The sequence below is a fragment of the Papio anubis genome, chromosome 5 (assembly GCF_008728515.1).
Source record: "Papio anubis isolate 15944 chromosome 5, Panubis1.0, whole genome shotgun sequence".
NCBI classification, from domain to species: Eukaryota; Metazoa; Chordata; class Mammalia; order Primates; family Cercopithecidae; genus Papio; species Papio anubis.
The window spans coordinates 89,882,019-89,905,475 of NC_044980.1; the positions used below are offsets into that span (position 1 = coordinate 89,882,019).

At 36.0% G+C, this 23,457-nt stretch overlaps 1 protein-coding gene across 1 annotated transcript in view; it reads left to right on the forward strand.

Moving 5' to 3' along the window:
• The window catches only part of LNPEP (leucyl and cystinyl aminopeptidase), a 105,569-nt gene that overhangs the window by 62,474 nt on the left and 19,638 nt on the right, over positions 1 to 23,457 (forward strand). The window contains exons 6-13 of the mRNA XM_003899947.4: positions 521 to 675; positions 3,102 to 3,215; positions 4,688 to 4,819; positions 10,058 to 10,189; positions 12,710 to 12,870; positions 13,074 to 13,162; positions 19,851 to 20,034; positions 21,162 to 21,318. Coding sequence (XP_003899996.2) covers positions 521 to 675; positions 3,102 to 3,215; positions 4,688 to 4,819; positions 10,058 to 10,189; positions 12,710 to 12,870; positions 13,074 to 13,162; positions 19,851 to 20,034; positions 21,162 to 21,318 — 1,124 coding nt within the window. The remainder of the gene's footprint in view (positions 1 to 520; positions 676 to 3,101; positions 3,216 to 4,687; positions 4,820 to 10,057; positions 10,190 to 12,709; positions 12,871 to 13,073; positions 13,163 to 19,850; positions 20,035 to 21,161; positions 21,319 to 23,457) is intronic.

Below are 23,457 nucleotides of genomic sequence, written 5' to 3' on the forward strand. Positions count from 1 at the left end.
TTCATGAATATATCTGAAGTTGGAGCTTAAAACACTTAAGTTTATAGGGCTACTAAAAAGGTGCTGTATAAATGGGAATTTGCTTAGGGCTTAGTCTGCAATTTGACTAATTCTAACTTCCAAGAAATACCCAATTTAAATAATAAAAACTGAGTAATGGGAGCTCAGTAAAGCAAGAACATTTCAGTACTGTTCAACATGGAGCTAGTCCTGGAGAGCAGAGTATTGGCCGTGAACTTTGTCCTTCTTGCTCTGGGAAGCTGATTGATTGTAAAGGAATTAAGCATCTCTTTCTTCACCAAGGGAGAGTGGAACAGTGACTCTAAAAGGGTTTGAACAGGTCTTCCTCAGCTGACATGTGGGTAGGGAGCATATAGAGTTAGAATAAGGAAGATTCCGTTTATTAGAAGTATAAAAAGAATTCATTGCTTTCACAGTGATAAACCATTGAATAAAATACTTTGAGTAGAAAATGCCTAAGATGAGGGAAAGTTGATCACTTATTTCCTGTTATGTCCAGATTTGGTGGCTATTCCTGACTTTGAAGCAGGAGCAATGGAAAATTGGGGTTTGCTCACCTTCCGAGAGGAGACGCTTTTGTATGACAATAACACTTCTTCAATGGCGGATAGAAAACTGGTGACTAAAATCATTGCTCATGAACTGGCTCACCAGGTATTAGCAACCAAGGCTGTTATATATCACACCTGTGGTCTACTTCATGTCCTGGAGTTATTGTTAGCACTTAGATGCTAATAATTCCTTTTTTTTAAGTATTGCCTTCTTTTATAATAGAAAGATGCTTTTTAAACACAAACTTCATTTTCAAATGAAAATTCTATCAGATGTTTGTATAGGACTTTACAAGTTAAAGCATTTTTACATCTGTCTTACTTCACAACTTCTCTAAGGTGGGTATTAATCACATTTTACAGATGTGAAAACTGAGACTCAGTTCAAATAAATGGCTTGCCATAAGTCATACAGCTAATAAGTGGCAGCACTGGGCCATGAAGAGCCACTATCTCTTCAAGATCTCTTCTCCCCCCCAGTAATACACAGCTGCATCACCTATGACAAATGCCCATTGCCCAGTATAACATTTTGGGGAAGAATCTCTTTCCCTAAGTTGCACCCTTCTGACAACTCAAACTGTAGCTGTCAGGGCTGGATTTTTTTTTTTTTTTTTTTCATCTCCTGCCAGAACGGGGTTCTCTGTTAATTTTGGAGAGGGGGTTTCTGAGAAAATGGCAAAAGGGACTGTTTGTCCCATGAGGAGAAAGAAAATTATATGGGTACATAACACCCCCATTCTTCCCTAACACTTTTTCTCTATTGTGCCCTGGGAGAGGTGCTTAACTAGCATTGGGTATGGTTTGGGTGATGTCATCACAGTTTCAGTATATGAATAGGATGTATTCTGGTCAGCTTATATCCTACATCAAACACCTTATATGAATCTAGCCCTTGTGAAGACTTCATGACAAGCTGGCATATGAGCACGTTCTTATTTGCTTTAAAAATAGGTCATGGGCCAGATGCAGTGGCTCACGCCTGTAATCCCAGCACTTTGGGAGGCAGCAGCAGGCGGATCACAAGGTCAGGAGATCAAGACCATCCTGGCTAACATGGTGAAACCCCATCTCTACTAAAAATACAAAAATTAGCTGGGCATGGTGGTACATACCTGTAATCCCACTTACCTGGGAGGCAAAGGCAAAAGAATCACTTGAACCCAGGAGGTGGATGTTGCAGTGAGCTGAGGTTGCACCAGTGCACTCCTGCCTGGCAACAGAGAGAGACTCCATCTCAAAAAAAAAAATAGATCATATAGATAAGATGTCTTTTGGGGGATCTCCTCTAGGTCTGTTATTTCTAAAGCCACTCATCACCATTTGGGAGTATTTCTCTGTTACTTCCTCTTTAGGACTTAGAAATCATCTTCCTCTGAAACAGGTTTTAAGATAATATCTTAGAAAAATATGTTATTGTAATTCTGAAAGGTGTTTTGTTTTATGCAGTAACCTTGTCCTGTTGCTGCTGATTTGAGATAAGCCCAAGACCACACTGACCAAATTACATACCTTATAACTACTTTTCATTTTAAGGATTTTTTTTAGATACACTTTTTAAGGAGAATCTCTTATTATTTTTTTTCCTTCTTTTCTTCTTACTACCTCATAGAAGAAAATATTTAAAGATCTGTCTGACTTCATTTGTTTATATATATGCCAGATTTTTTTTTTTTTTTTTTTTTTTTTTTATGAAACAAGGTCTCACTCTGTCACCCAGGCTGGAGTGCAGTGGCATGATCATAGCTCACTGCAATTTTGAACTCTTGGGCTCAACTGATCTTCCCACCTCATCCTCCCAAGTAGCTAGGACCACAGGCATGCATCACCATGCCTGGCTTAATTTTTTTGTAGAGACAGAGTCTCGCTATGTTGCCCATGCTGGCTTGAACTCCAGGCCTTAAGCAATCCTCCTGCCTTGCCCCTGCAAAGCACTGGGATTACAGGTGTGAGCCACCATGCCCAGCCTGTATATGTCAGCTTTCTTAAGGAATGTTGTTTGAATTCTGTTTTGAATCATGCAAATACTGTCTTCAATTTGGGCAACTGAGGAGAAACAAAATATAGGCTTTCTGACTACAGGAAAATCTCTCATATAGAGACTTTTTAGTTGTCATGGATGGTTGTAGACACAATGGAAAATAATCTTACTAACTTGATATTAGAAGGTAGAAAAATGTCATTATCTAGGAAATCTCACTTCATGAGGTGGCCAAAAAAGGTTTTTATTTCCCTATATTCATGCTATATTGCATGTTAAATTGATAAATATGCTAATAACCTTGCTTGCTTGTTTCCCATTCAGTTAAGGTAAAAGATTAAAATTTTTATTTTAGTTTTAATGTAAATTTATATAATTTTTGTAAATTTTAAATTAATTTGGATATAGTTTGTTTTAACTATAATACCAGTATATTTTTAAGATATTGTAATCAAGTTATAAGTGATTACTATGACACTTCAGCCAATTATTTAAAAAATTCCTGAGACTGTAAATATCCTATGGGTTAATTGTTTTCTCTCCCCCAGTGGTTTGGCAATCTGGTAACAATGAAGTGGTGGAATGATCTATGGCTAAATGAAGGTTTTGCCACTTTCATGGAGTATTTCTCTTTGGAAAAAATATTCAAAGAGCTTTCTAGTGTAAGTACAGGGTTTCTTTGGCCTACTGTGAATGCTAGGAGGAAAAATAGTCAAATCACATTTTCAGTGCATCTGGAGTAATGAAAATTGTTTCTAGGAAGGTATGCCAAACTTGACCTTGGTTATTGATATCTATACCTTTTGAGATTTGACAGGAAAGTGATGCTATTATTTATTGATGTGTTTCATTGAAAACTGAAATTATATAAGATTACTTTACATTTTTGTCATTAAGATGAACATTTTAAATTGTTTTGCAACATTTTCTTTTAAACAGCTGTAGTTCTTCTGTTCGCAGGAATTTAAAGTTGCAAAGTCCTTTTTGCAAAATTAAACTTTTTTATCCTGTGTAAAAATTAGATAAAAAATTAAAACATTTGGTAGTAATACTGTTTCTCTGTTATCACTGTGTACATTCTTGTAATAGTTATATATAGCTTGGTACACATAAAATTTGCCCTTTTTAAGGTACAAACCACATTTTATGCCTTTTTCCAAAGATTAGGAATACCATTTCAGTACAGAGAAGTATAATAGTGGTTTCACTATGGTATTAGACTCTTGGGAAATATTTTCAGGACTTAGGGATATTCAGACACACTAGGCCATGATATGACAGATATTGTCAAGGTAATTCAAACAATAGGTGGGAAAGTGTAAAGATACCTTCCAACCCCCAAATTGTTTGACTTTCTATTAAACTTCCTGATGTTATGATCCAAGATGGCTTTTAAAACAGAAGTGCTTTTAGAGCTTTTGATTTGAAATTTTAGATAGGGCTTATTGAAAAATTTCAAGTGGTAGGGGAAATTAATTGATATTAATATCAAGTGGTAGCTAGAATACTAAGAAAGATATTCTAAATCCGTGTATGCTACGTAAGCAATGAGATACACAGTTTGACCACTTGGTGGTGCCCAGAATGTGTAAAAACGTCTAATACATGTTCTAGGGGAACTCGTCTGCTGAGCTCTTAAAGAATTATTTCTGTTTAAGAGTTATATTTTATTTAAAACGGACCTCAGTTAAGGGAAATGTATATTTTCTTTGTAGAAATTCTAGACCATATATGAGAAATCAGCATAAGGACCAGTTTTTGTTTTTTCTCTTTTTAAATTTCAAGTTTCATTTAAAAAAAAATTATGCTAACATTTTTAGAATATTCATCTTGGATACCCAGAGTTGGCATTTGTTTACTTTGGTAATAGATTCTCAATTTTCCCATACGCTGTTGTTTAGGAAATGCTAATTTTAATGTGGCCAGGTTATAATTGTATCTTTAAATTTAAGGAATACTCATGAAGGTTACAATCTTCCTACATTTTTGAAAGCTTATATCCTGAAATTTAGTGACACTGGTCATTTTTTTCCTAATGATCTTACATACTAATTAGTCTAATTCATACAAATAATTACTATACTTTTGCATTTGATACTACTTGTGATATTCTAATCTTTTCATTTTTTGACAGTATGAAGATTTCTTAGATGCTCGATTTAAAACCATGAAGAAAGATTCCTTAAATTCATCTCATCCAATATCATCATCTGTTCAGTCTTCAGAACAAATTGAAGAAATGTTTGATTCTCTTTCCTATTTTAAGGTATTGCTGTGAACAAAAAGGTAGCTGGAGTGGGTTTAAAATTTCATATGTGAGCAAGCTGCGTGACTTAGATTATTTTAAAATTAAATTTTTTTCAGGTATTAATGGTAAACTATAAAATGTTTGCTTCTATATAAATCTTGGCCTTAACTTTTTTGTGAGTTTTTTTTCTTTCTCTAACGCTCATTTAAGTTGTATGACTAGTATTCCAGACAATTAACCAGATCTTATAGCACTGCATCTTTTAAAGTCAGTTTACTCTCCAGATCTATAGGTAGAATATGTTTGGGGAAGGTCCTAAGCAAGCTCTTGGCTGTGTTACTCAGAATTGAGGTATGCTCTCAAGTCAGGATTGCCAAAACAAGTAAGCAAAAAGAGATTTTTAAGAATTGAAGATAGATTTCAGAATCTGAAACACACACCCTGGGTTTTGAGGTAAAGAAAAAGCAGAATGTTAACCCCATTTGGATCACCATAGGTCAGAGAATGGAAGAATAGGGATAACAGTGTCATTCACATTTATGTTGTGGGGAGGAATGAATGTTATGGCTGTCAGATAAGATAGAGAAGAAAATACACAAAATGTGTGAGATACAGTCTATGTCAAGTAGCTGAAAGTTCAGGTGATTTGGTACTTGTGGAGCAATAAGAGAGGTAATATGTGCTAGTGGGACAGAATTTTTGCCTAGGATAACGAAGAGAAACTTTTGGGAGGAAAATGGGAATTGAGTTGACCTAAATAATTAAAATATAGGTAAAGAAGAAAGAAGAATGCGAAGTATAGGGTAGGGCAGGAATGGAGCAATGAGCTCTACAAAGAAAATGAAGTACTTAGTGATGTTTTTTTCAGAGAGTCAGTGTTTGACCGCAGTGGAAGCCACACGTGAAGAGGGAAAAGAAGAGAAAGTTGAATAGGGCCCAGTTGTAGAAGGCTCTGGATACCATAAGGAATTATTTTTTCCTATGCAATAGGAAGCTTGAAAAGACTTTTGAACAGAGGAATGACTTGATTAAAGTTACTATTTAGGAAAAGTAAATTGGTTTCAGTTTATAAAGTAGATTTAAGTGGGAAGAAACGTAAAGTCAGGAAATTGCTGCTAAAGTCCAGGCATGAAATGGTAAAAGTTTGAAATGAGGAGTGCTAGTAAGGGTGGAAAGAAAACAATGGGTATAAAAAATACTGGGCAGGGAAAGTACTTAAAGTATTAATGACAGGGTAAGGCCAGTAAAGAAAGAGGTAGCAATGTTTTTCAGGTTCAAACCTGACTGACAAGAATTATTGTACAGGTACTATTAATAAACAAGAAAATCAGGAGTTCAGTTACCTATATTAAATCTATTCTAATTAGAGCTACTGGTGTGATTTTTGAAGCCCATAGTGGACCTGTCAATAAAGAAAATTTAAAACTTGAGGTTCTATTATACCAAAGTTAGAGCAATTATTTCAGGATTTGAAAACCTGCTTAAAATGCTGTAAGTTCAGTATATAATAACAGAACAGAGTCATAATAGAGCTCTGTCTGCTTCTGACCCTAACCCTCTAAACCCAGAATTCAGTGTCTTCTGAACATGTAGTTTCCATATCATAGTCAACCCCTGTCAATATGGTAACTACTTGTTTCAGAGTCGGGAAGGAGTTGTCATTGGCAAATATTCTGTGTAATTAAGAGAAGTGGGATACTGGATAACTTATCAGTATTGTGTACAAGAAGGTAAGCACCAGTAGGGAAATACGTTTACCAGACATATTCTGTTTGGCCTTTATAATCATCAAGCCTAATTCTGATGCAGGTTGCCTTGCAAGATTTCATTCATTTAGCAAATCTTACAAGTACTAACCATGTACCAGCCATTGTTCTAGGTGCTGGAGTTATATCAGGGAAGAAGGTGGACTTTGTCTCTTTTGTGAAGTTTCCATTTCAGGGGTCAAAGATAGAGACTGACAGTATACAAATGAATGAATAAGTAGGTATCGTGTTAAGTAATAGGTGCTAATATGAAAATAAAGCATGATAAGGGAAATGAGAATGACAAAGGAAATGATGTTTATAATATAATATGGTTGAGAAGACCTTCTGTATGGTGACATTTGAACACCACCTAAGGCATGAGAAATGTGGTTTTCTTGGGGAAGAATATTCCAGGCAGAGGAAATAACCAATGTGTAGTGCTTGTGTGCAGAAAAGAGTTAATGTAGGAGGCCTGAGACTGCTATCCTTTGAAAGATCTGCTTGCAAGGTTGACCCTTGGGTGCCATGTGGGAACTTGGGTTTTGGGAAAGTTCCCACTATTGCATGATAAGAGTGGCTCACTGTGCCTAAACAATGTAGTTTATGCTGAAAATCTGCTTTCCTTCTGGGTATCTAGAGTTTTGGTATGTACTAGGCAGAAGGTACCTCTGTGACTAGCCCACAGTAAACAACCTGGGTGCTGAATCTCTAATGATCATCCCTGTTAGATGGTATTTCACACATGTTGTCACAACTTTCTGGAGGAATTAAGTGCATCCTGCGTGACTTCACTGGGAGAGGACTTGGAAGTTTGTGCCTGTTTTCCTCTGGACTTTGCCCCATGCACCTTTTTTCTTAGCTGATTTTACTTCATATCTTTTCATAGTAATAAATCATAGCAGTGAGTATGACTATATGCTGAGTTCTGTGAATCCTTCTAGTGCATCATCAAACCTGGAACTGGTCTTGGGGACTCTCACATGAGATATGAGATTGAGAGAGATATGAGATTGAGATAAAAGATTGCTTGCATGTTCAAGCACCAGCAAGGATCCAATGTTATCTGGAGTAGAGGAAGCAGAGGAGAAAGTAGCAGTTGAAGTTAGAGGGATTGTAAGAGGCCAGATTATTATAGGGTCTGCTAAGCCATGGTAAGGACTTTGATTTTATTCTAAGTGAAATGAAAAGTGATTTGATCAGGGAAGTACCATGATATGGCTTATTTTGTAAAAGATCACTCTAGTCTTCAATAGTACATGGAGTTAAGAGGACTAGTTAGGAAATTATTGTAATAGATGGATGGCGAGACAATGGTGACCTGGACAAGGGTGGAAGTTGTGAAGGTGATGGAGTTACAACTGGACTTAGAATGTATTTTAAAGATTGATACAGTAGAATTTGCTCACAGATTAGATATGAAATACAAGAAGGAGGGGTCAGGGTAACTTTAAGATTTTTACCTGAATAACTGGAAAAATGGAGTTGTCATTTGCTGAAATGGAGAAGACTGCTTTAGAAGTAGGTTTAGGGAAAGAAGGGGGAAGAAACTTCAATTTCTGAGTGAGTATGAGATATGGATTAGACATCCAAATGGAGATACCATGCAGGCAGTTGGATATGGGTCTGAAATTCAAGGAGGAGGAAGTCTGGTTAGAGATATACATTAGGGGATCATATGGAAACCTTGGAGTTGGGAGATCAACTAGGAAGGAAATTTAGACAGAGAAAAGGGGTCCAAAGATCAGATGCCAGAACACACTTCCCTCATTGGAAGATGAGGAGGATTCAGTAGAAGAGACTGAGAAGGATGGCCAGTGGATAGGGAGAGAATCAAGAGTAGTGTCCTGCAGCTCTCAGGGAGGAGCAGGTGATCACTTATATCAAATGCTATCAATAGATGGATAAGATGAACCTGAGAATTCACATTTGTATGGCACCAGGAAGTTTACCAGTGACCTTGATAAAAATACATCCGGCTGGGCATGGTAGCTCATGCCTGTAATCCCAGCACTTTGGGAGGTCGAGGTGAGTGGATCACCTGAGGTCAGGAGTTCAAGAACAGCCTGGCCAACATGGTGAAACCCCGTCTCTACTAAAAATACAAAAATTACGTGTGCTTGGTGGTGGTGCCTGTACTCCCAGCTACTCAGGAGGCTGAAGCAGGAGAATCGCTTGAACCCAGGAGGCGGAGGTTGTAGTGAGCGGAGATCGCGCCATTGCACTCCAGCCTGGGTGACAAGAGTGAGACTTCATCTCAAAAAATAAAAATAAAAAATACTTCCAGTAGAGTGATGATTAGAAGATGGCTCAAGAGAACATGGAAAGAGAGCAAATGGGGATGGCAAATTGAGGACAACCCCTTTGGGGAGTTTTACTACAAAAAAATAGCACCATAACCGGAGGAAGGTGAAGTTAGGGAAAGGTAGAGAGCCTTTCATTTGTTTAAAATTAGGAATGTTACGTCGTTTTTGTTTTGTTAATGGGCATGTTACAGTATGGAGGGGAAAGTTGGTGATGCAGAAAAGACTGTTGGGGACAACAACGAGTACTTACATTTATAGAACAAGTAATAGCTATGAAGCGTGATATAGAAATGAGTAATAGGTAATAATTTAGTATTTGTACAAGAATCTTGACATTACTACATTTTAATCAAAAGTGAAATTCATTCAAAAACTACTAGAGTGCCTACCATGTAGTGGGCATTGTTTTAGTCATTGGAGTTGAGTTTTCACTTTTTCCTCTCAGTTAGCTTACAGCGTAGATGAGGAAATAAATGTGTAACAGATACAGGATGCCAAATAAACTGTGTTGAAGATGGAGAAATGTGATTTCTATTTCAAACCAGGAAGGGCTTCACAGAGGGGGTGGTGCTTATTTCAGGATTGGGAAGGATGACATGTATATCAATGGATGTAGTGTGACCTTAATAGTATGCTTGCTGCCCTATACATTTGTTAGTTCCAAGCATTTGAAGTGACTCTGCAGGAAGAAAAGAGATTCTGGTTACTTCGCAACACAATATACTAAAATAAGAAATTAATGACATACCTAGCAGGGAGTCTTTTGAGAGCCTTGCCAATTTATTGTGTCTCCAGCAGTGTGTGCTCATGAATTCAATGGGTAATTTAAGCACTGGGGATGGAGGTGTGGATGCCACAGAAAATTTGCCATGTTTTTCTATTAAAATGTATTTATAAATACTTAGCTTTTCAACACTAACACTGAAGCAGTGAGTATACCAATAGACCACACGGACTGGCTCCTGGTTAGAATAGTGCACATGGGAATCTACTCATTAATTCTTTTTCAAATCCTTTAAAACAATGTTAAGATAGTTGAACACAGTCCACATCTAGTTATAGCAGACTAAGTAGCAGTGTATTATAACTAAGTTCTACATATGGAAGTAAATTTTTAGAATGACTATAGTTTGAATTTTAGATTCCCAATTTGATAATCTATAGTATTCTATTATTTTCTTTTTCCTCACCTTTTTTTTGAGTAGGGAGCTTCTCTCTTGTTGATGCTGAAAACTTACCTTAGTGAAGATGTGTTTCAACATGCTGTTGTCCTTTACCTGCATAATCACAGCTATGCATCCATTCAGAGTGATGATCTGTGGGATAGTTTTAATGAGGTAAGTGACCTGGGTAATTTATTTAGCTCAGTAAAAAGAGACGAGTTCGTCTATTTATACTCTTTAGCATGTGTGTAAGTTAATCTGTGGTACAAAGCATAGTTATTTAAGAAAGAGGGGGATGGAGCTTGCTATATAAATATTTATGAATGGAGCACTGAATTTTATGTCAAGAAATGAGAATGCTGTTCTTAGTTGTTGGGAAAAATGTGTGTGGACTTGGGTAGCCAGTTTTTTTTTTTTTTTCTGTACCTTAATTTCTATTCCTATTTTGTAGGAAAGTTGTCTTCTCCATATTAATGAATATTACTATATTTTTATTATTTGACTTTTTTTTTCAAAAATTTCTTTTCCTATCCTTACCGCTTTTTAGTTTTTCTGCCTCCTTTGAGTGATTCTGTACTCTGCTCTATGAATCTCTTGCCTTTGTGACTGTTCCTCCAGAGTAGATGATACTTCACAAGCTGACTGCATATTACCCTTGGATGGTTTTGCTGTTGGAATTTTGTCATTCCTGGAAATATTCTAGCAAAAAATGTAATTATGTAGAAGTTACACTTCAAAGCAACACATGAACCCGGGCTGCTTCATGCATGTATGCTGACTGCAAAACCCTTATAAGCATTTGCGTTTGTTACCCTGATTTAGATTGATGGGTCGTAATGCTTTAAAAGATCACAGACTTGACTGGGCGTGGTGGCTCACGCCTGTAATCCCAGCACTTTAGGAGGCCAAGACAGGCAGATCATGAGATCAGGAGTTTCAAGACCAACCTGGCCAATATGGTGAAACCCCGTCTTCACTAAAAACACAAAAATTAGCCAACGTGGTGGCACGCACCTGTATTCTCAGCTACTTGGGAGGCTGAGGCAGGAGAATCATTTGAATCTGGGAAGCAGAGGTTGCTGTGAGCCAAGACTGCACCATTGTACTCCAGCCTGGGTGAGAGAGCAAGACTGTCTCAAAAAAAAAAAAAAAAAGGAAAGATCAGATCGCAGACTTATTTGGAAATTTGATGAAAGTTCTGGCCATATTACTCAGAAAAACCACGTATGTGCAGAACATCACACAGAGTTTCAAAGTTTTATTGACTCTAGGTTAGGAACCCCTGCTCTGGATCTTTCTCATACATTCTTTCTGCTTCTTTGCCTCATCTGAATCCTGATATTTTCTAACTGTTAATCTTTTGCCCAGAAGATATATCTTCCCTACTCTCTGAATTCTCTTTGAGAACTTATTACCTAACAGTTGTTCCCAAATCATTGTTTTATTCCTCTGATATAGTAGCATTTCATTTGAAAGCCACATTGTTTACTTTATACTTACCGTCTTATCTGTTGGCATTTAGAACATATTTCTGCCTTTCTCATTGACTGCAACTTTTGCATCATGGTGTTTTTCTTTCCCAAACTAGTTCCTAACAGTATCCTCAGGTTTTTCAGCATCCACATCAAATTATGCATTGGCTTCTTCACTTCAATACTGCTTCGACACCCAAAAGCATCTTGATTTTAGGCAAGCTTATTTTCTTCTAATTCTCTGGTTCAGAAATAAATAGGTTAGAGCCATGATAAATATAAGATTAATTAAAATGGGAAGATTTGCTCCATCCTTTTGTGCTATAAATAAATGGGCATATGGTGATTGAGGTAAGGCCTGCTGTAGTAGAGTGATTTTATCAATTTAGGTACATCATGACTTTGTTGCTTACAATTCAAATTCATATATAATCTAGAAAAATAATTTGAATCCTAAGTTTAACCACCTGCTTTAAAGAGGCTGTTGTTCAAAAATTGCTTCTTAGTTATTGATACTAGATGTCTTAGGGGCTTTGGGCCTTAGAGGGTCTGCAAAGCTCTGACACTAGGTTCTAGATTTTATAGATAACTTCATATATTTTCTGGGAAAGAAGGTCTGTGACCACCAAAGTAGTTTACCTCTGTTTTTGAGAAAGACTTAAGGCAACTGACCTGTTCATATGTCATTCTTCTGCTGCTGCCGCTGCTCCCTGGCACTCCCACAGTATTAGGTCCTAAGAGACTATCATTATGGAGGTGGAGGGTAGGAGCATAAAGAGAAACCCAGACTCAGGTGATTCACAGCATTGAGTAGCAATGATTCTGATTGTAGACTTATATCATTATTCATATCTTCTAGATGATAGTATTGTGATTTGAAAGAATACTTATACCTTCTTAGGGATTTTAATATTGATGAATTTAGGGATTTTAATGAACTCTTAGTTGGTTGATACATGTGCAGCTTCTCAACCTAGTGCCTCCCTCACTCCCTTAGCTATCACTTAGCTCTGTTCCAGGTTACATTCCTTTTAGCAGTTGCTCATTTACCTAGATTAGAGGTGTAAATTCAACATTCCTGTTTCTTTTTTATGTTAACATTAAATGTATTCTTTATAGATGGTAGGAAAAGAGGGAAGCGTACAGATAAATTAAAATTAAATTTTTTTAAACCAATTTTTATTTTTAAGGAAAAAGAGTTTTATGTATATACATTTTATAGGTCACAAACCAAACACTAGATGTAAAGAGAATGATGAAAACCTGGACCCTGCAGAAAGGATTTCCTTTAGTGACTGTTCAAAAGAAAGGAAAGCAACTTTTTATACAACAAGAGAGATTCTTTTTAAATATGAAGCCTGAAATTCAGCCTTCAGATACAAGGTACATGCCTTCTTTCTTTTCATGCCATCTCTTTTGCACCCTCAGTGATCATAAGTTCTTATGAAACCTAACAAGATTATCCCTTCCTAGGAATAGCTTAACAAAGTTAACCTTCCTACCAATTTTTTTTAAAAAAAGAAAACCAACAAATCATATGTAACTAACTGAAATAATAGTAATTTTCCAATATTTTCTCTTTACAGCTACCTGTGGCATATTCCACTATCCTATGTCACTGAAGGAAGAAATTATTCAAAATATCAGTCGGTATCACTACTGGATAAGAAATCAGGTTTGACTATAATGACAGTTCTGATTGGAAATGGCATAATTTTAAAAATTGGATCAGAGTGCATATATAAGATTACACTTGCCCATGTGGACACTCTCTGAATTGATTTTATGAGTTGCATATACCAGATGTGACTAACGTGAGATTGATTCTGTATATCATGCACAAAACTGGCTTTAGCTATGTGAAATAAGGTACAAAAATTTGCAGAGAATGTACTGGCATTCCTGAAAGAAAATAGCGAATGCCATGTTTTTATATTCAAGATTAATATTTTGTTACAAAATAAGAGGGGTTTCTTAAAGTATACTCTGCTGTCTGCTGTCTCGGGTTGGGCTGGGGCAACTGCATTTTAACGAGATATACCCTAAATTATTTGTGTGCATAATTGAGGTTGATTCATGATCGGATTTAGAGTAAATGGTTATTTCAATATGCCCTGAAGACATAGCATATATTTTGGGGAACAAGAAAATGGGGGAAGAAACTACGATAGCAAGGTGGAGGGAAACAGTAAAATATAAACATGGTGTATGCTGACCTACAATATGAAAAGCAATTGAAACGTAGTTTGGGGCCATTTGTTAAATACCACTATGAATGTCACACCACATATCTTCCTCTTAATTTACATCCTAAAGAAACACAAGGCTCTTGGGTTCTGTAGTATGCGTTAGTGATGCTTTGGATTGATGAAAAGGGAAAATTTCTCGTTTGAATTTGGATCTGGTGTCAAAGCCTATATTTTTGAGGGGTGAGTGTAGCTTAGGGGTAAGAGAATGGGACTTTGGAGACTGCCTGGTTCAATTCTTAGCACTACCATTGATCACTTATATGATTTTAGGCGAGTTATGTGAGCCTCATTCCCTCAGCTGTACAAAAGATATAGTAATTATACTTACTTTATGTAGTTGTGGTGAAGATTAAAAGAGCTCATTTATATGAAGCACCTAGAACAATGCTATAATGTATCTATATTACATAAAACCTGGAAAATGGAGAAAAAATAATATTACCATCAAAACTATTCTTATGATTATTTGTTTACAGTCAATTTTAATAAATATTTGTAGTCAAAATTTTTATATATATATATGATTTCTGTATCTTACCTTTTTTTAACCTACTTGATTCACCATTTGTTGTTATAAAATATTGCCTTAATTAAATATTTCAAATCTTAAAGGTTTTTCCATTATATGAAATTTTTTAAGGAATGGTTTTCAAAAATGAAAACTGCATTACCTTTTGTGATTTGGTACATATAACTAAATCACCCTTTTATTGTCTAGTTACAGTTGATAATGCCACCTGAAATACATGTGCCATTTTCATTGCAGTTTGACCATAGTGGAATGTTAAAGCAGCAACAATCTAATTATTTAAAATCCTAGTGGTAGTAGGTAACATCATCATATCTTTGACAGCATAGCTGGGAGTGCAAGGAATTGCTACTGTCTTTGAGCAAACAGAACTCTAACTTTGAATGAGCCCTAAAAGGATAGTCTCTGACCCAAAAGAGAACAAATAACCCCGTCTCCCTATATCCTGCAGCACAGCCAAAACATGGCTGGAGTATTCGCAAGAAACTAATAAGGAAATTTTGCAAACTTTCTGACAGTATATTAATTTTTAGTGCTATTAGAAATAATTGGGCAATAAGAAATATTTTATTATCTGGTTTTTTGTTTGTTTGGTTTTTGTTTGTTTGTTTGTTTGTTTTGAGTTGGAGTCTTGCTCTGTTGCCCAGGCTGAAGTGCAGTGACAATATCATAGCCCACTGCAGCCTCAAACCCGTGGGTTCATGCAATCCTCCTGCCTCAGCCTGCCAAGAAGCTAGGACCACAGGCACATATCACCATGCCTGGCTTAATTTTTGTATTTTTTGTAGAGACAGGGCCTCACTATGTTGCCCAGGCTGATCTCAAACCCCTGGCCTCAAGTGATCCTCCTGCTTTGGCTTCCCAGAGTGTTGGGATTACAGGCATGAGCCACCGCACCTGGCTCCTCTTTACTCTTTACCTCAGTTTTCTTCTGAGCTTGTTAAGCTCTTTTTGAGAGTTTAGCCCCATAGACTAGCTCATATTTTACTTCTTTAGCCTTCTAGGCCCTTGCCTGGCATTCTCTGCTTTTGCCGCACAAAAATTCTATCAGCAATGCAAACACACTGTACTGCCTCTTTAGGTCTTTGTATATGCTGTTTTCTCTCCTTGAAGAACACTCTTGCCTCCTCACTCCCTCGGCCTACTCCTGTTTATTCTTCAGATCTTAGCTCAGCCATTGCTTGCTCGAGGAGACCTTTCCTCCCCTGAAGTCAGGTTAGATGCCCTACTTAGGTTTTTTAATAACATTCTGTACTTCTCCACTCATAATATACCGTAAGTACTGTTCACTCGTATCTATCCTCATATTAGGTATTTCCCCCATTGACGGTAGTGATCATGGCTATATGAATCACTGTAAATCACTTTTAGTACTCAGTAGGCACACAAAAACTTAATGAATTAGTAAATTTTAGTCCATAATGAAGTAACTCCAGTCTCACTATAAAAATTTCTAGGAAAAGAACATGCAAAGCCTGATAAAATGATGTTTTCTTTTTCCCTTCCTCTTCTTAGTAAAGAGGAATATACAGAATTCACTAGAATATAATTGATTTAATCTAGAACTGGAACTGGGCCAACATATGATGAAAGTAGTGTCTGTTACTTCCTCTTCTCAGCTGTGTTATTTCCCTTGCTGCTGCTGCTGCTGCTGCTGCTGCTATTTTAATTCCTGCCATTTCAGGTTTAGAGAGTCCACATGAAAACTTTTGTCCTTATGTTTGACCCTGAGGACAGTTGAGCCTTCTTGGTTCCTAATGCTCCGATGAGAATTACTCTTAATTTAACTGCATTTTTATTTTTTCTATTCTCAAAAGAAAGGTAGCAGAGAGGGTGACTTCAGGCTTCTTTTATGCTGTAATACTTTAGTATAGTGTATTATTTTGATGCTTGATGGTTGGTTAAATCTTTAATATATTTTCTTTTTTAAATACATTTTCATGTGTTCTAATTCAAGGGTTGTTGGGTTAGTTCATTAGTTCAGTTGTATACAGGAGTTATGTTTGGTTAATATATTTGTCTCCTTTTCTCACATACATGAATTTTGAACAATTAGTATTTATTGTGCACAAGAAATGCTGATGGGGCCATTTTTCCAGTCTACATATTGAGGAAATTATATTTTTAAAAGTTTCCCTCTTCCCTTTCTTCCTCCCTCTCTCTCTCTTATCCACATTTTACTCAGACCTAAGATCTTTAACTATAGGAGATTTTCATATTAAATCTAATGCAAAACATTCATGTTTCCAAATGGATATCACTATCAGAAATACTGCTGTGAAAGTAAAAGATATGTCATTGGAAGAAAAGGTAATTAGGATGAAAGAAGGAAGGGCATATAGTAATTAAAATTTATCATGTGCCATTCTCTGCTCTTGCCTTTTTTCCCCCTGATAAAGTAAAGGAGAAAGAAAGGGGTATTAGAGAAGGGAATGCTTTTGAACAGGAGTGATACAGTTCAATAGCATGTATGATGCTACTCTGGAGCAAACTTACAGGAAATTTTGTAACTTTGTAGTAAAAACATGATTTTTAGTTTCAGAACTTTAATTTTTTTGTAAAACAATAGTTGATTTTCATAGCTCTTTGACAAATGGTTTTTAAAAATCACTGTTAGATTACTTCATCTGGGCTTCTGCCATTTAACATTGCAGTCACTCACTCTTTTTTTGCTACTCAATAGACTGAAAATTGAAGTGTTAATCTGTTAATGATTATAGTAAATTAAAAACATATGAGGGTAGCCTCATCCACATTTGAGCTGCAGGATGTAGTTACTTCCCTTGTGTGCAAAGCTATTATTTTTCGATACCTGTGGTTTTAAGGTCCACCATTCTGGATCATTCAGAAGAACTGAAAGAGACTAATAATGTTGATTCTTTAAATGATAACTCTCTGTCTGTGCTGTTGGCTGTACTGCGTTGTGTCATCTCGATGACAGTAATAATTTCAAGTATATTCCCAGCTGTGTCCCTCCTCTTTACCATCTGGACTTGGCTAGGTTTACAACATGGCAAGTTGCTTATCAACCAAGATACTCTGTATGTATTTCAATGTTTTCTGCATCCATCTAGTGGAACAATTGTCATAGCTATCATTCCTTGTCTCCTTTTATGGGCAAGGGAGATTTGGGTCTCTGTAGCCCTTCTTCCTGGGGTTCTTTGTTTCTTTTCTTTACCTTTGTTTTTATTAGAGGCAGAGTGCTGCTCTGTCACCCAGGCTAAGGTACAGTGGCACAATCATAGCTCACTGCAGCCTTGACCTAGTGATACTTGACCTTAAGTGATACTCCTCCCTCAGCCTCCTGAGTAGCTGGGACTACAGACATGTGTCACCATGCCTGGCTAATTTTTATTTTTTGTAAAAATGATGTCTCCCTATGTTGTCCAGGCTGGTCTCAAACTCCTGGGCTCAAGTGATCCTCCTGCCTTGGTCTCTCAGAGTGCTGGGATTATAGGTGTGAGCTACCATACCCAGCCCCAGGGTTCTTTCTTGATAAAAGCTCCATAGGATATAGTGTTGGTGACCTGGAGAGTATTGATATTTTTGGATTAGCTAATGATAAAGTTAATCTCCTTAGTCATAGGTTTGCTAAAAATGGCTCCAACTTGGAGCAGCCACTGCTGCCATCACAAGTATCCCTTAAAACTGCATTCTGCCCTCGAAAAAAGGAATAAACCATATTTAATTGATCTTTCCCATCTGTTGCTATATCAGCAATATAACAGAAATAAGTATGGAACTTTGTTAGTAAGAAAGACTGCTTAGCTTATATGTCCTGTTAAGACATGATCAGAATGTCTTTTTTATCTTAAACATCTTTTTCAGTATCAATATAATTGGAGTAACAAAGATATTAAGGGCATCTGACACATTTAAATAATTAAGGTTTTTGAAGTTGATAAACCCTAAGGCATCAGGTACTAATATATAACCCTTAGTACCTAAGCTAAGGCTTCAGGTACTAATATATAATCTTTAGGTTGAAAACATATTTATAAAGCATTTTATATAAAAAAGTTTCACTACAGAATTATAATGATAGTGACCATTTTAAAACAGCCCAAATTGTTCAAAATAGATTGGATAAACTTGAAATGGAATATTATGAAGATATTTGAACACTGCTTATGAAGACAATGGAAAAATGTGGAGGGGTCTGATAGGTGAAAAAGGATAAAATAAATGCATATAGATCTGCCATATAAAATATTAAAAACAAGAAAAAAACTTGGCAAGAAGTACATTCCAGAATGCTATCATTGTCTCAGTTTAGATTATTCTTATCTCTACTTTTCTTTTTCTTACAATTAAAATTTTTTTAAAGTATTCGTTATTTTAAAAGGGGGTAAAAATTATATGATAAGCATATACAAACCTTTATCTAGACTTGATTTAAAACTATTTATTGTGACATAGTCATTATTTATTCATTCACTCACTAATTCAATGGTATTTGTGGAGTACCTGCTAGGTCATAGTTATAGGGGCTGAGGCGTTAGCAGTAAACAAAGTAGTAAGCTTATATAGCTTATATTCTAAAAGTAGTAAACCTCAAGATACTTAGAAGCATACCCCCATTATAATTAAGTCTACATCCTTGTTGCCAACTTTAAAAGACATCTCTTCATTAGCAGTTTTAAGGATTTTAAAAATTCATACATATATTTTGTGATCAGTTAACTCTTAGCGCTTCATTATTGGTACATTAGTTGACATAATTCCATAGAAATTTCTAACAATTCTCTCAGCATTTATAGTAGAGACCCAAAAAGTGCCTAGCCTTTCCTGTTATTTTAACCCAATTATTTCTTATTTGTCTCGTATGTAATCTTAAGCCTTCCCTAACGTTTATTTTGCTAGCTTTAAATAATGTGACTTTTCTAAATGACTTTGTTTGTTCTTCCTTCGCTAACATGACAAAGGACAGAGGCCGAAATGGGACACATTTTACACAGTTCTCTCACTGTCTTCCACTGCTGTCTCATCCTGCACCTTTACTTTCTCCCTCCCTCTCTCCTGTAGCCACAATGAACTTGGGAGCCAGTTCAGTGCATGGATACCATGTGTACTTTCTCTCTGGGCCTTGAGCACTTAGGTTTCCTACTATATCTTCTTCACTTGGCCAACACCTAAATATTTTGAGGTCTCTTAGAAGAATGACAACTTAGATGTCATTTCTTCCAAGAAATTGCTCCTAACTTTCCCTAGGAGAGTGAAGCATTTTTTCTATGTGCATTCGTTGAATGCTGTCTTTTCTTTTTCTGTCAATAGCGCTTGTATGATATTGTACTTGCCTGGTTACTTTAGACTGTGAGATCTCTAAAAGCAGAGATATATCTACCTTGTTCACCATTTGATTTCTAGCGCCTAGCTTACAGCCAATAATGCACAGTAAATAAATAATTGTTAAATGAATGTCTTGACCTTCACTAACATGAAAATAACTGTACTTGGAGACAGGCATTTTTTTCTTACTAGAACGGTTAAAAATAAACTAACTTAGAAACAAAGCACTCATGTAATTTTTTTTTTCTTGTCCAATTGTCTTCTCTCTCAATCTCTCATTTTTTGGTTTCCATTAGGTGTCATCAATCTTACAGAAGAAGTGCTGTGGGTCAAAGTGAATATAAACATGAATGGTTATTATATTGTACACTATGCAGATGATGATTGGGAAGCTCTAATCAATCAGTTGAAAATAAATCCTTATGTTTTGAGTGACAAAGACCGAGCCAACCTTATCAACAACATCTTTGAACTTGCAGGGTAGAGTATACTTAGTTTGAGTTTTTTTTCTTTTTTTAACAAGTGTCATTGATGTAAAGAACATATATGAAAAACAGTTTGAAAGAACTAGCATGTATTGCTTGGTACAATTCATTTTGGAGGATTGGGAAAATACAAGATGTGTTCATTGCCTCCAGGGACTTTATAAAACATTAGCTGCAAACATACTGAACAGTTAAATGAAACAGGATTTGATAGTAATTCAAGACTAGATATCAAAAACAGGATACATATTTTGTTGACTAAACTGATACGGGAGTTCAGGCTTTATTTTATTTCATAAGATAATTATTTTCAAGCAGCAGTTGGTTGGTTTAAACATGAAAATTAGTGCTTATGCATTGGTTTTAAGGGACATCTCTGATGGCTGGCGCCACTTATCTGTACTGCTTGCCTCTCCAACCACCTCATGTGTTATAGAATCCCAAAACCAAGGATGACAGTGACTTCATGTAAAGATATTATCTGAATAGCATATTACCAATTTAGATTGATGATAGGCTTGGAAACACAGGAACGCTTCAGGTCAGAAGAGTATTCCTTCTGACCTCCCTGGACATTTCAATTTTGTCTCGTTTTTTATGAAGTACCCTTCTTATGTCATCTTAGCCATTGCTGCTATGATTTCTATAAAATGGTTAATTTTAAAAATTTACTCACTGTAAATTCACAATAGACCTTGTCATAACAAGTTTGAAAAACAAATTCCCATTAAACCAACAAATAAAATTTTTTAAAAAATTCAGATGCTGTCTATGCTATACTCTCTTTCCTGGCAAATATAACTAATTAATAAAATTAGTACTATTCATCTTTTCTAACCCAAGATATTATATTTTTGCTGAGTTAGTAGCAATTTACAGGAGACTTAGGAATAAAGAAAATGAACTATTGTTTATCTTTCTCTTGAAATGCTTCCTTAATCTTGGGCCACTTTAACTTAATCAGAGATAATCATATTTAGCTTAACTTTACAGAATGCCACTGTAAGCTTAAATTTTTGGTCTTCAAGACTCGCCATCTAACCCTAAGTTTCTCTCTTAGCATGCATAGAGTTCTTCTGTGTGTCTCTGCGTATTTACTTTTCCTGTTCTTTTATCCTTTAGCCTAGGCAAGGTACCTCTCCAGAGGGCCTTTGATTTGATTAATTATCTTGGAAATGAGAACCATACTGCACCCATCACTGAAGCCCTGTTTCAGACAGGCCTCATCTATAACCTCCTTGAAAAACTGGGATACATGGATCTGGCCTCAAGACTGGTGGTAAGTCTGCCTTTTTACCAGCTTATTGCTGTTTATCTTTAATATTATTATTCATCATTCCATTTTCAGTCAGTAATAGGCTGAAAAAGCAACCAGTTAAATTCCATTTTCTTCACTTTTCTGCTTGTGAAATCTTTACTTAAAATCAAGATGTTGCTTATGATAAAGAGCTGATAAAGGCTTAGTATGATATGGTCTTGTTTGAATATCAAAATACAGACATTTGACACCACTGTCAAAAGGAGGTCACATGAGAATAACATTTCTCTATTCAAATCCTGTTTTATTTTTACATGATGAATGTTTGAAATAGGCCCTTTTACAAAGTAGATCTCCCCATTAATTTTCTAATGGTCATTATAAAATGACAGTTATGTTTGTATTGAGAATATTCTGTTTAAGAGTTCTTGCTGATAACTATCTAATGGATAATGATGCTGGTGGATATGTTTCTTTGCAAAGCACTAAAGGAGTCTTAGTATTAGAGAACATTTTACCTTTCTTAATATCAACTGCCTGATCGTAATAGTTCTTATTTTGGATACTTTCAATATTAAACTGTTGAGTGAGACTTTAAAAGCTTGGAAGAGAGTGAAAAATTATTTGTTTTTATCTAATTCTCTGAATCAGCGCATTTTGACAACAGAGTTTGCTTTATAAACTAGTGAGATTTCCCAGGGACCCAGGCAAAAGGCAGCTTTCAGGGAAAGGGAGATAGTATTAGACCAAGAATTAGAATAAGTCTTTGGGGGTTTTGGTATTCTCACTGGTAAAAGGAAAGGGTTGGATTAAATCATTTCTTAAAACAACCCTCTTTCTGCCTCTATTATTGCCTTACCGTGCATCTCCTGTAAACAGTTCTCTCATCACCTGCATGATTCTCAGTGAGTGGAGGGAATGCAGGGCAGAGTGGCTGTGTGGAGCTTGAAAAGCTCTCCTCCCCTAAAAGTTTCTGATCTGACCCCAAAGAAATTACCCCATCCCTACCCATGAGCAAGATGCTTAAGTTAGATGATTCTCTGAGGTCTCTTCTAATGGTTAAGATTTTTATCATTTTCTGTTTCATAAGGCTTTCAGCTAGCAGCCTTAATAAAAACCAGTGCCTGGAACATGACCTGGCCTGTAGTGACCCTCAGTAAATGTTGAGTGAATAAATGATTGAAACACACCAGAAACACATGCATTTGAGTGCTTTTACACACTACTGTGCTTAGTGCTTAGTGTAGATTACCTCATTTAATTCTCACACAATGCCAAGGTAGATATTTCTACCCTCATTAAATGAACGAGGAGATGGAATAGCTTCTTTAAAGTCACTTAGCTAGTAAATGATAAAGCTGAGATTCAAACCCAGATTAATTTCACTCCAAAGACTTCTCTTTGTGTTATATTGTTATTTGTAAAATTAGTTTGTGTCCTAGCAACGTCGTCTTTCCAGGATACCTTTTGTTAGAAAAATTAAAGCTTTCTTCTTGTCATATTCTTTTGAAAAGCTTGCAGACCATACATTTAAGGTTTCAAGTGACTGACCCACATCTAATTGTTCTCCTAAAAATGAAATTGTCAACTTAAGAGACTTTTTTATATCTAAAATGTTAATAATGACTTTTTAAAACAATATTTATGTACCTTTCCAAGAAGTATGCAGATAGCTTACTCATCTCTTTAGGGCAAACTTAGAATCCAATAGCAACTTTCTAGTGTTAGTATAGTAAAGAGAATCCAATAGCAACTTTCTAGTGTTAGTATAGTAAAGAGATTGGCCATTAGTTAACCAATTCGCCTATTGTTGATAGACATTTGCGTTATTTGTAGTTTGGAGCTATCATGAATAGCACTGCCATGATGTCTTCAATGAATGTCTTTATGCATTTCTATGGGGTATATGTCTGGAAATGGGATTATTGAGTCATAACACATGCATAGTTAATACTGTACTATCAAATAGTTCTTCAAAGTTGTACCAATTTACACTTAGCAGTGTATGAGAATTCTAGGTGCTCTATATCTTTGCTGATAATTATCATTCATATTAAATCTTTTTTAGCCATGTGGATAGGTGCATAGTGGTACTGCAATTTTGACTTTAATTTACATTTTTCTACTGATGTGAAGATGATTTTCTTTTTGATACATGTA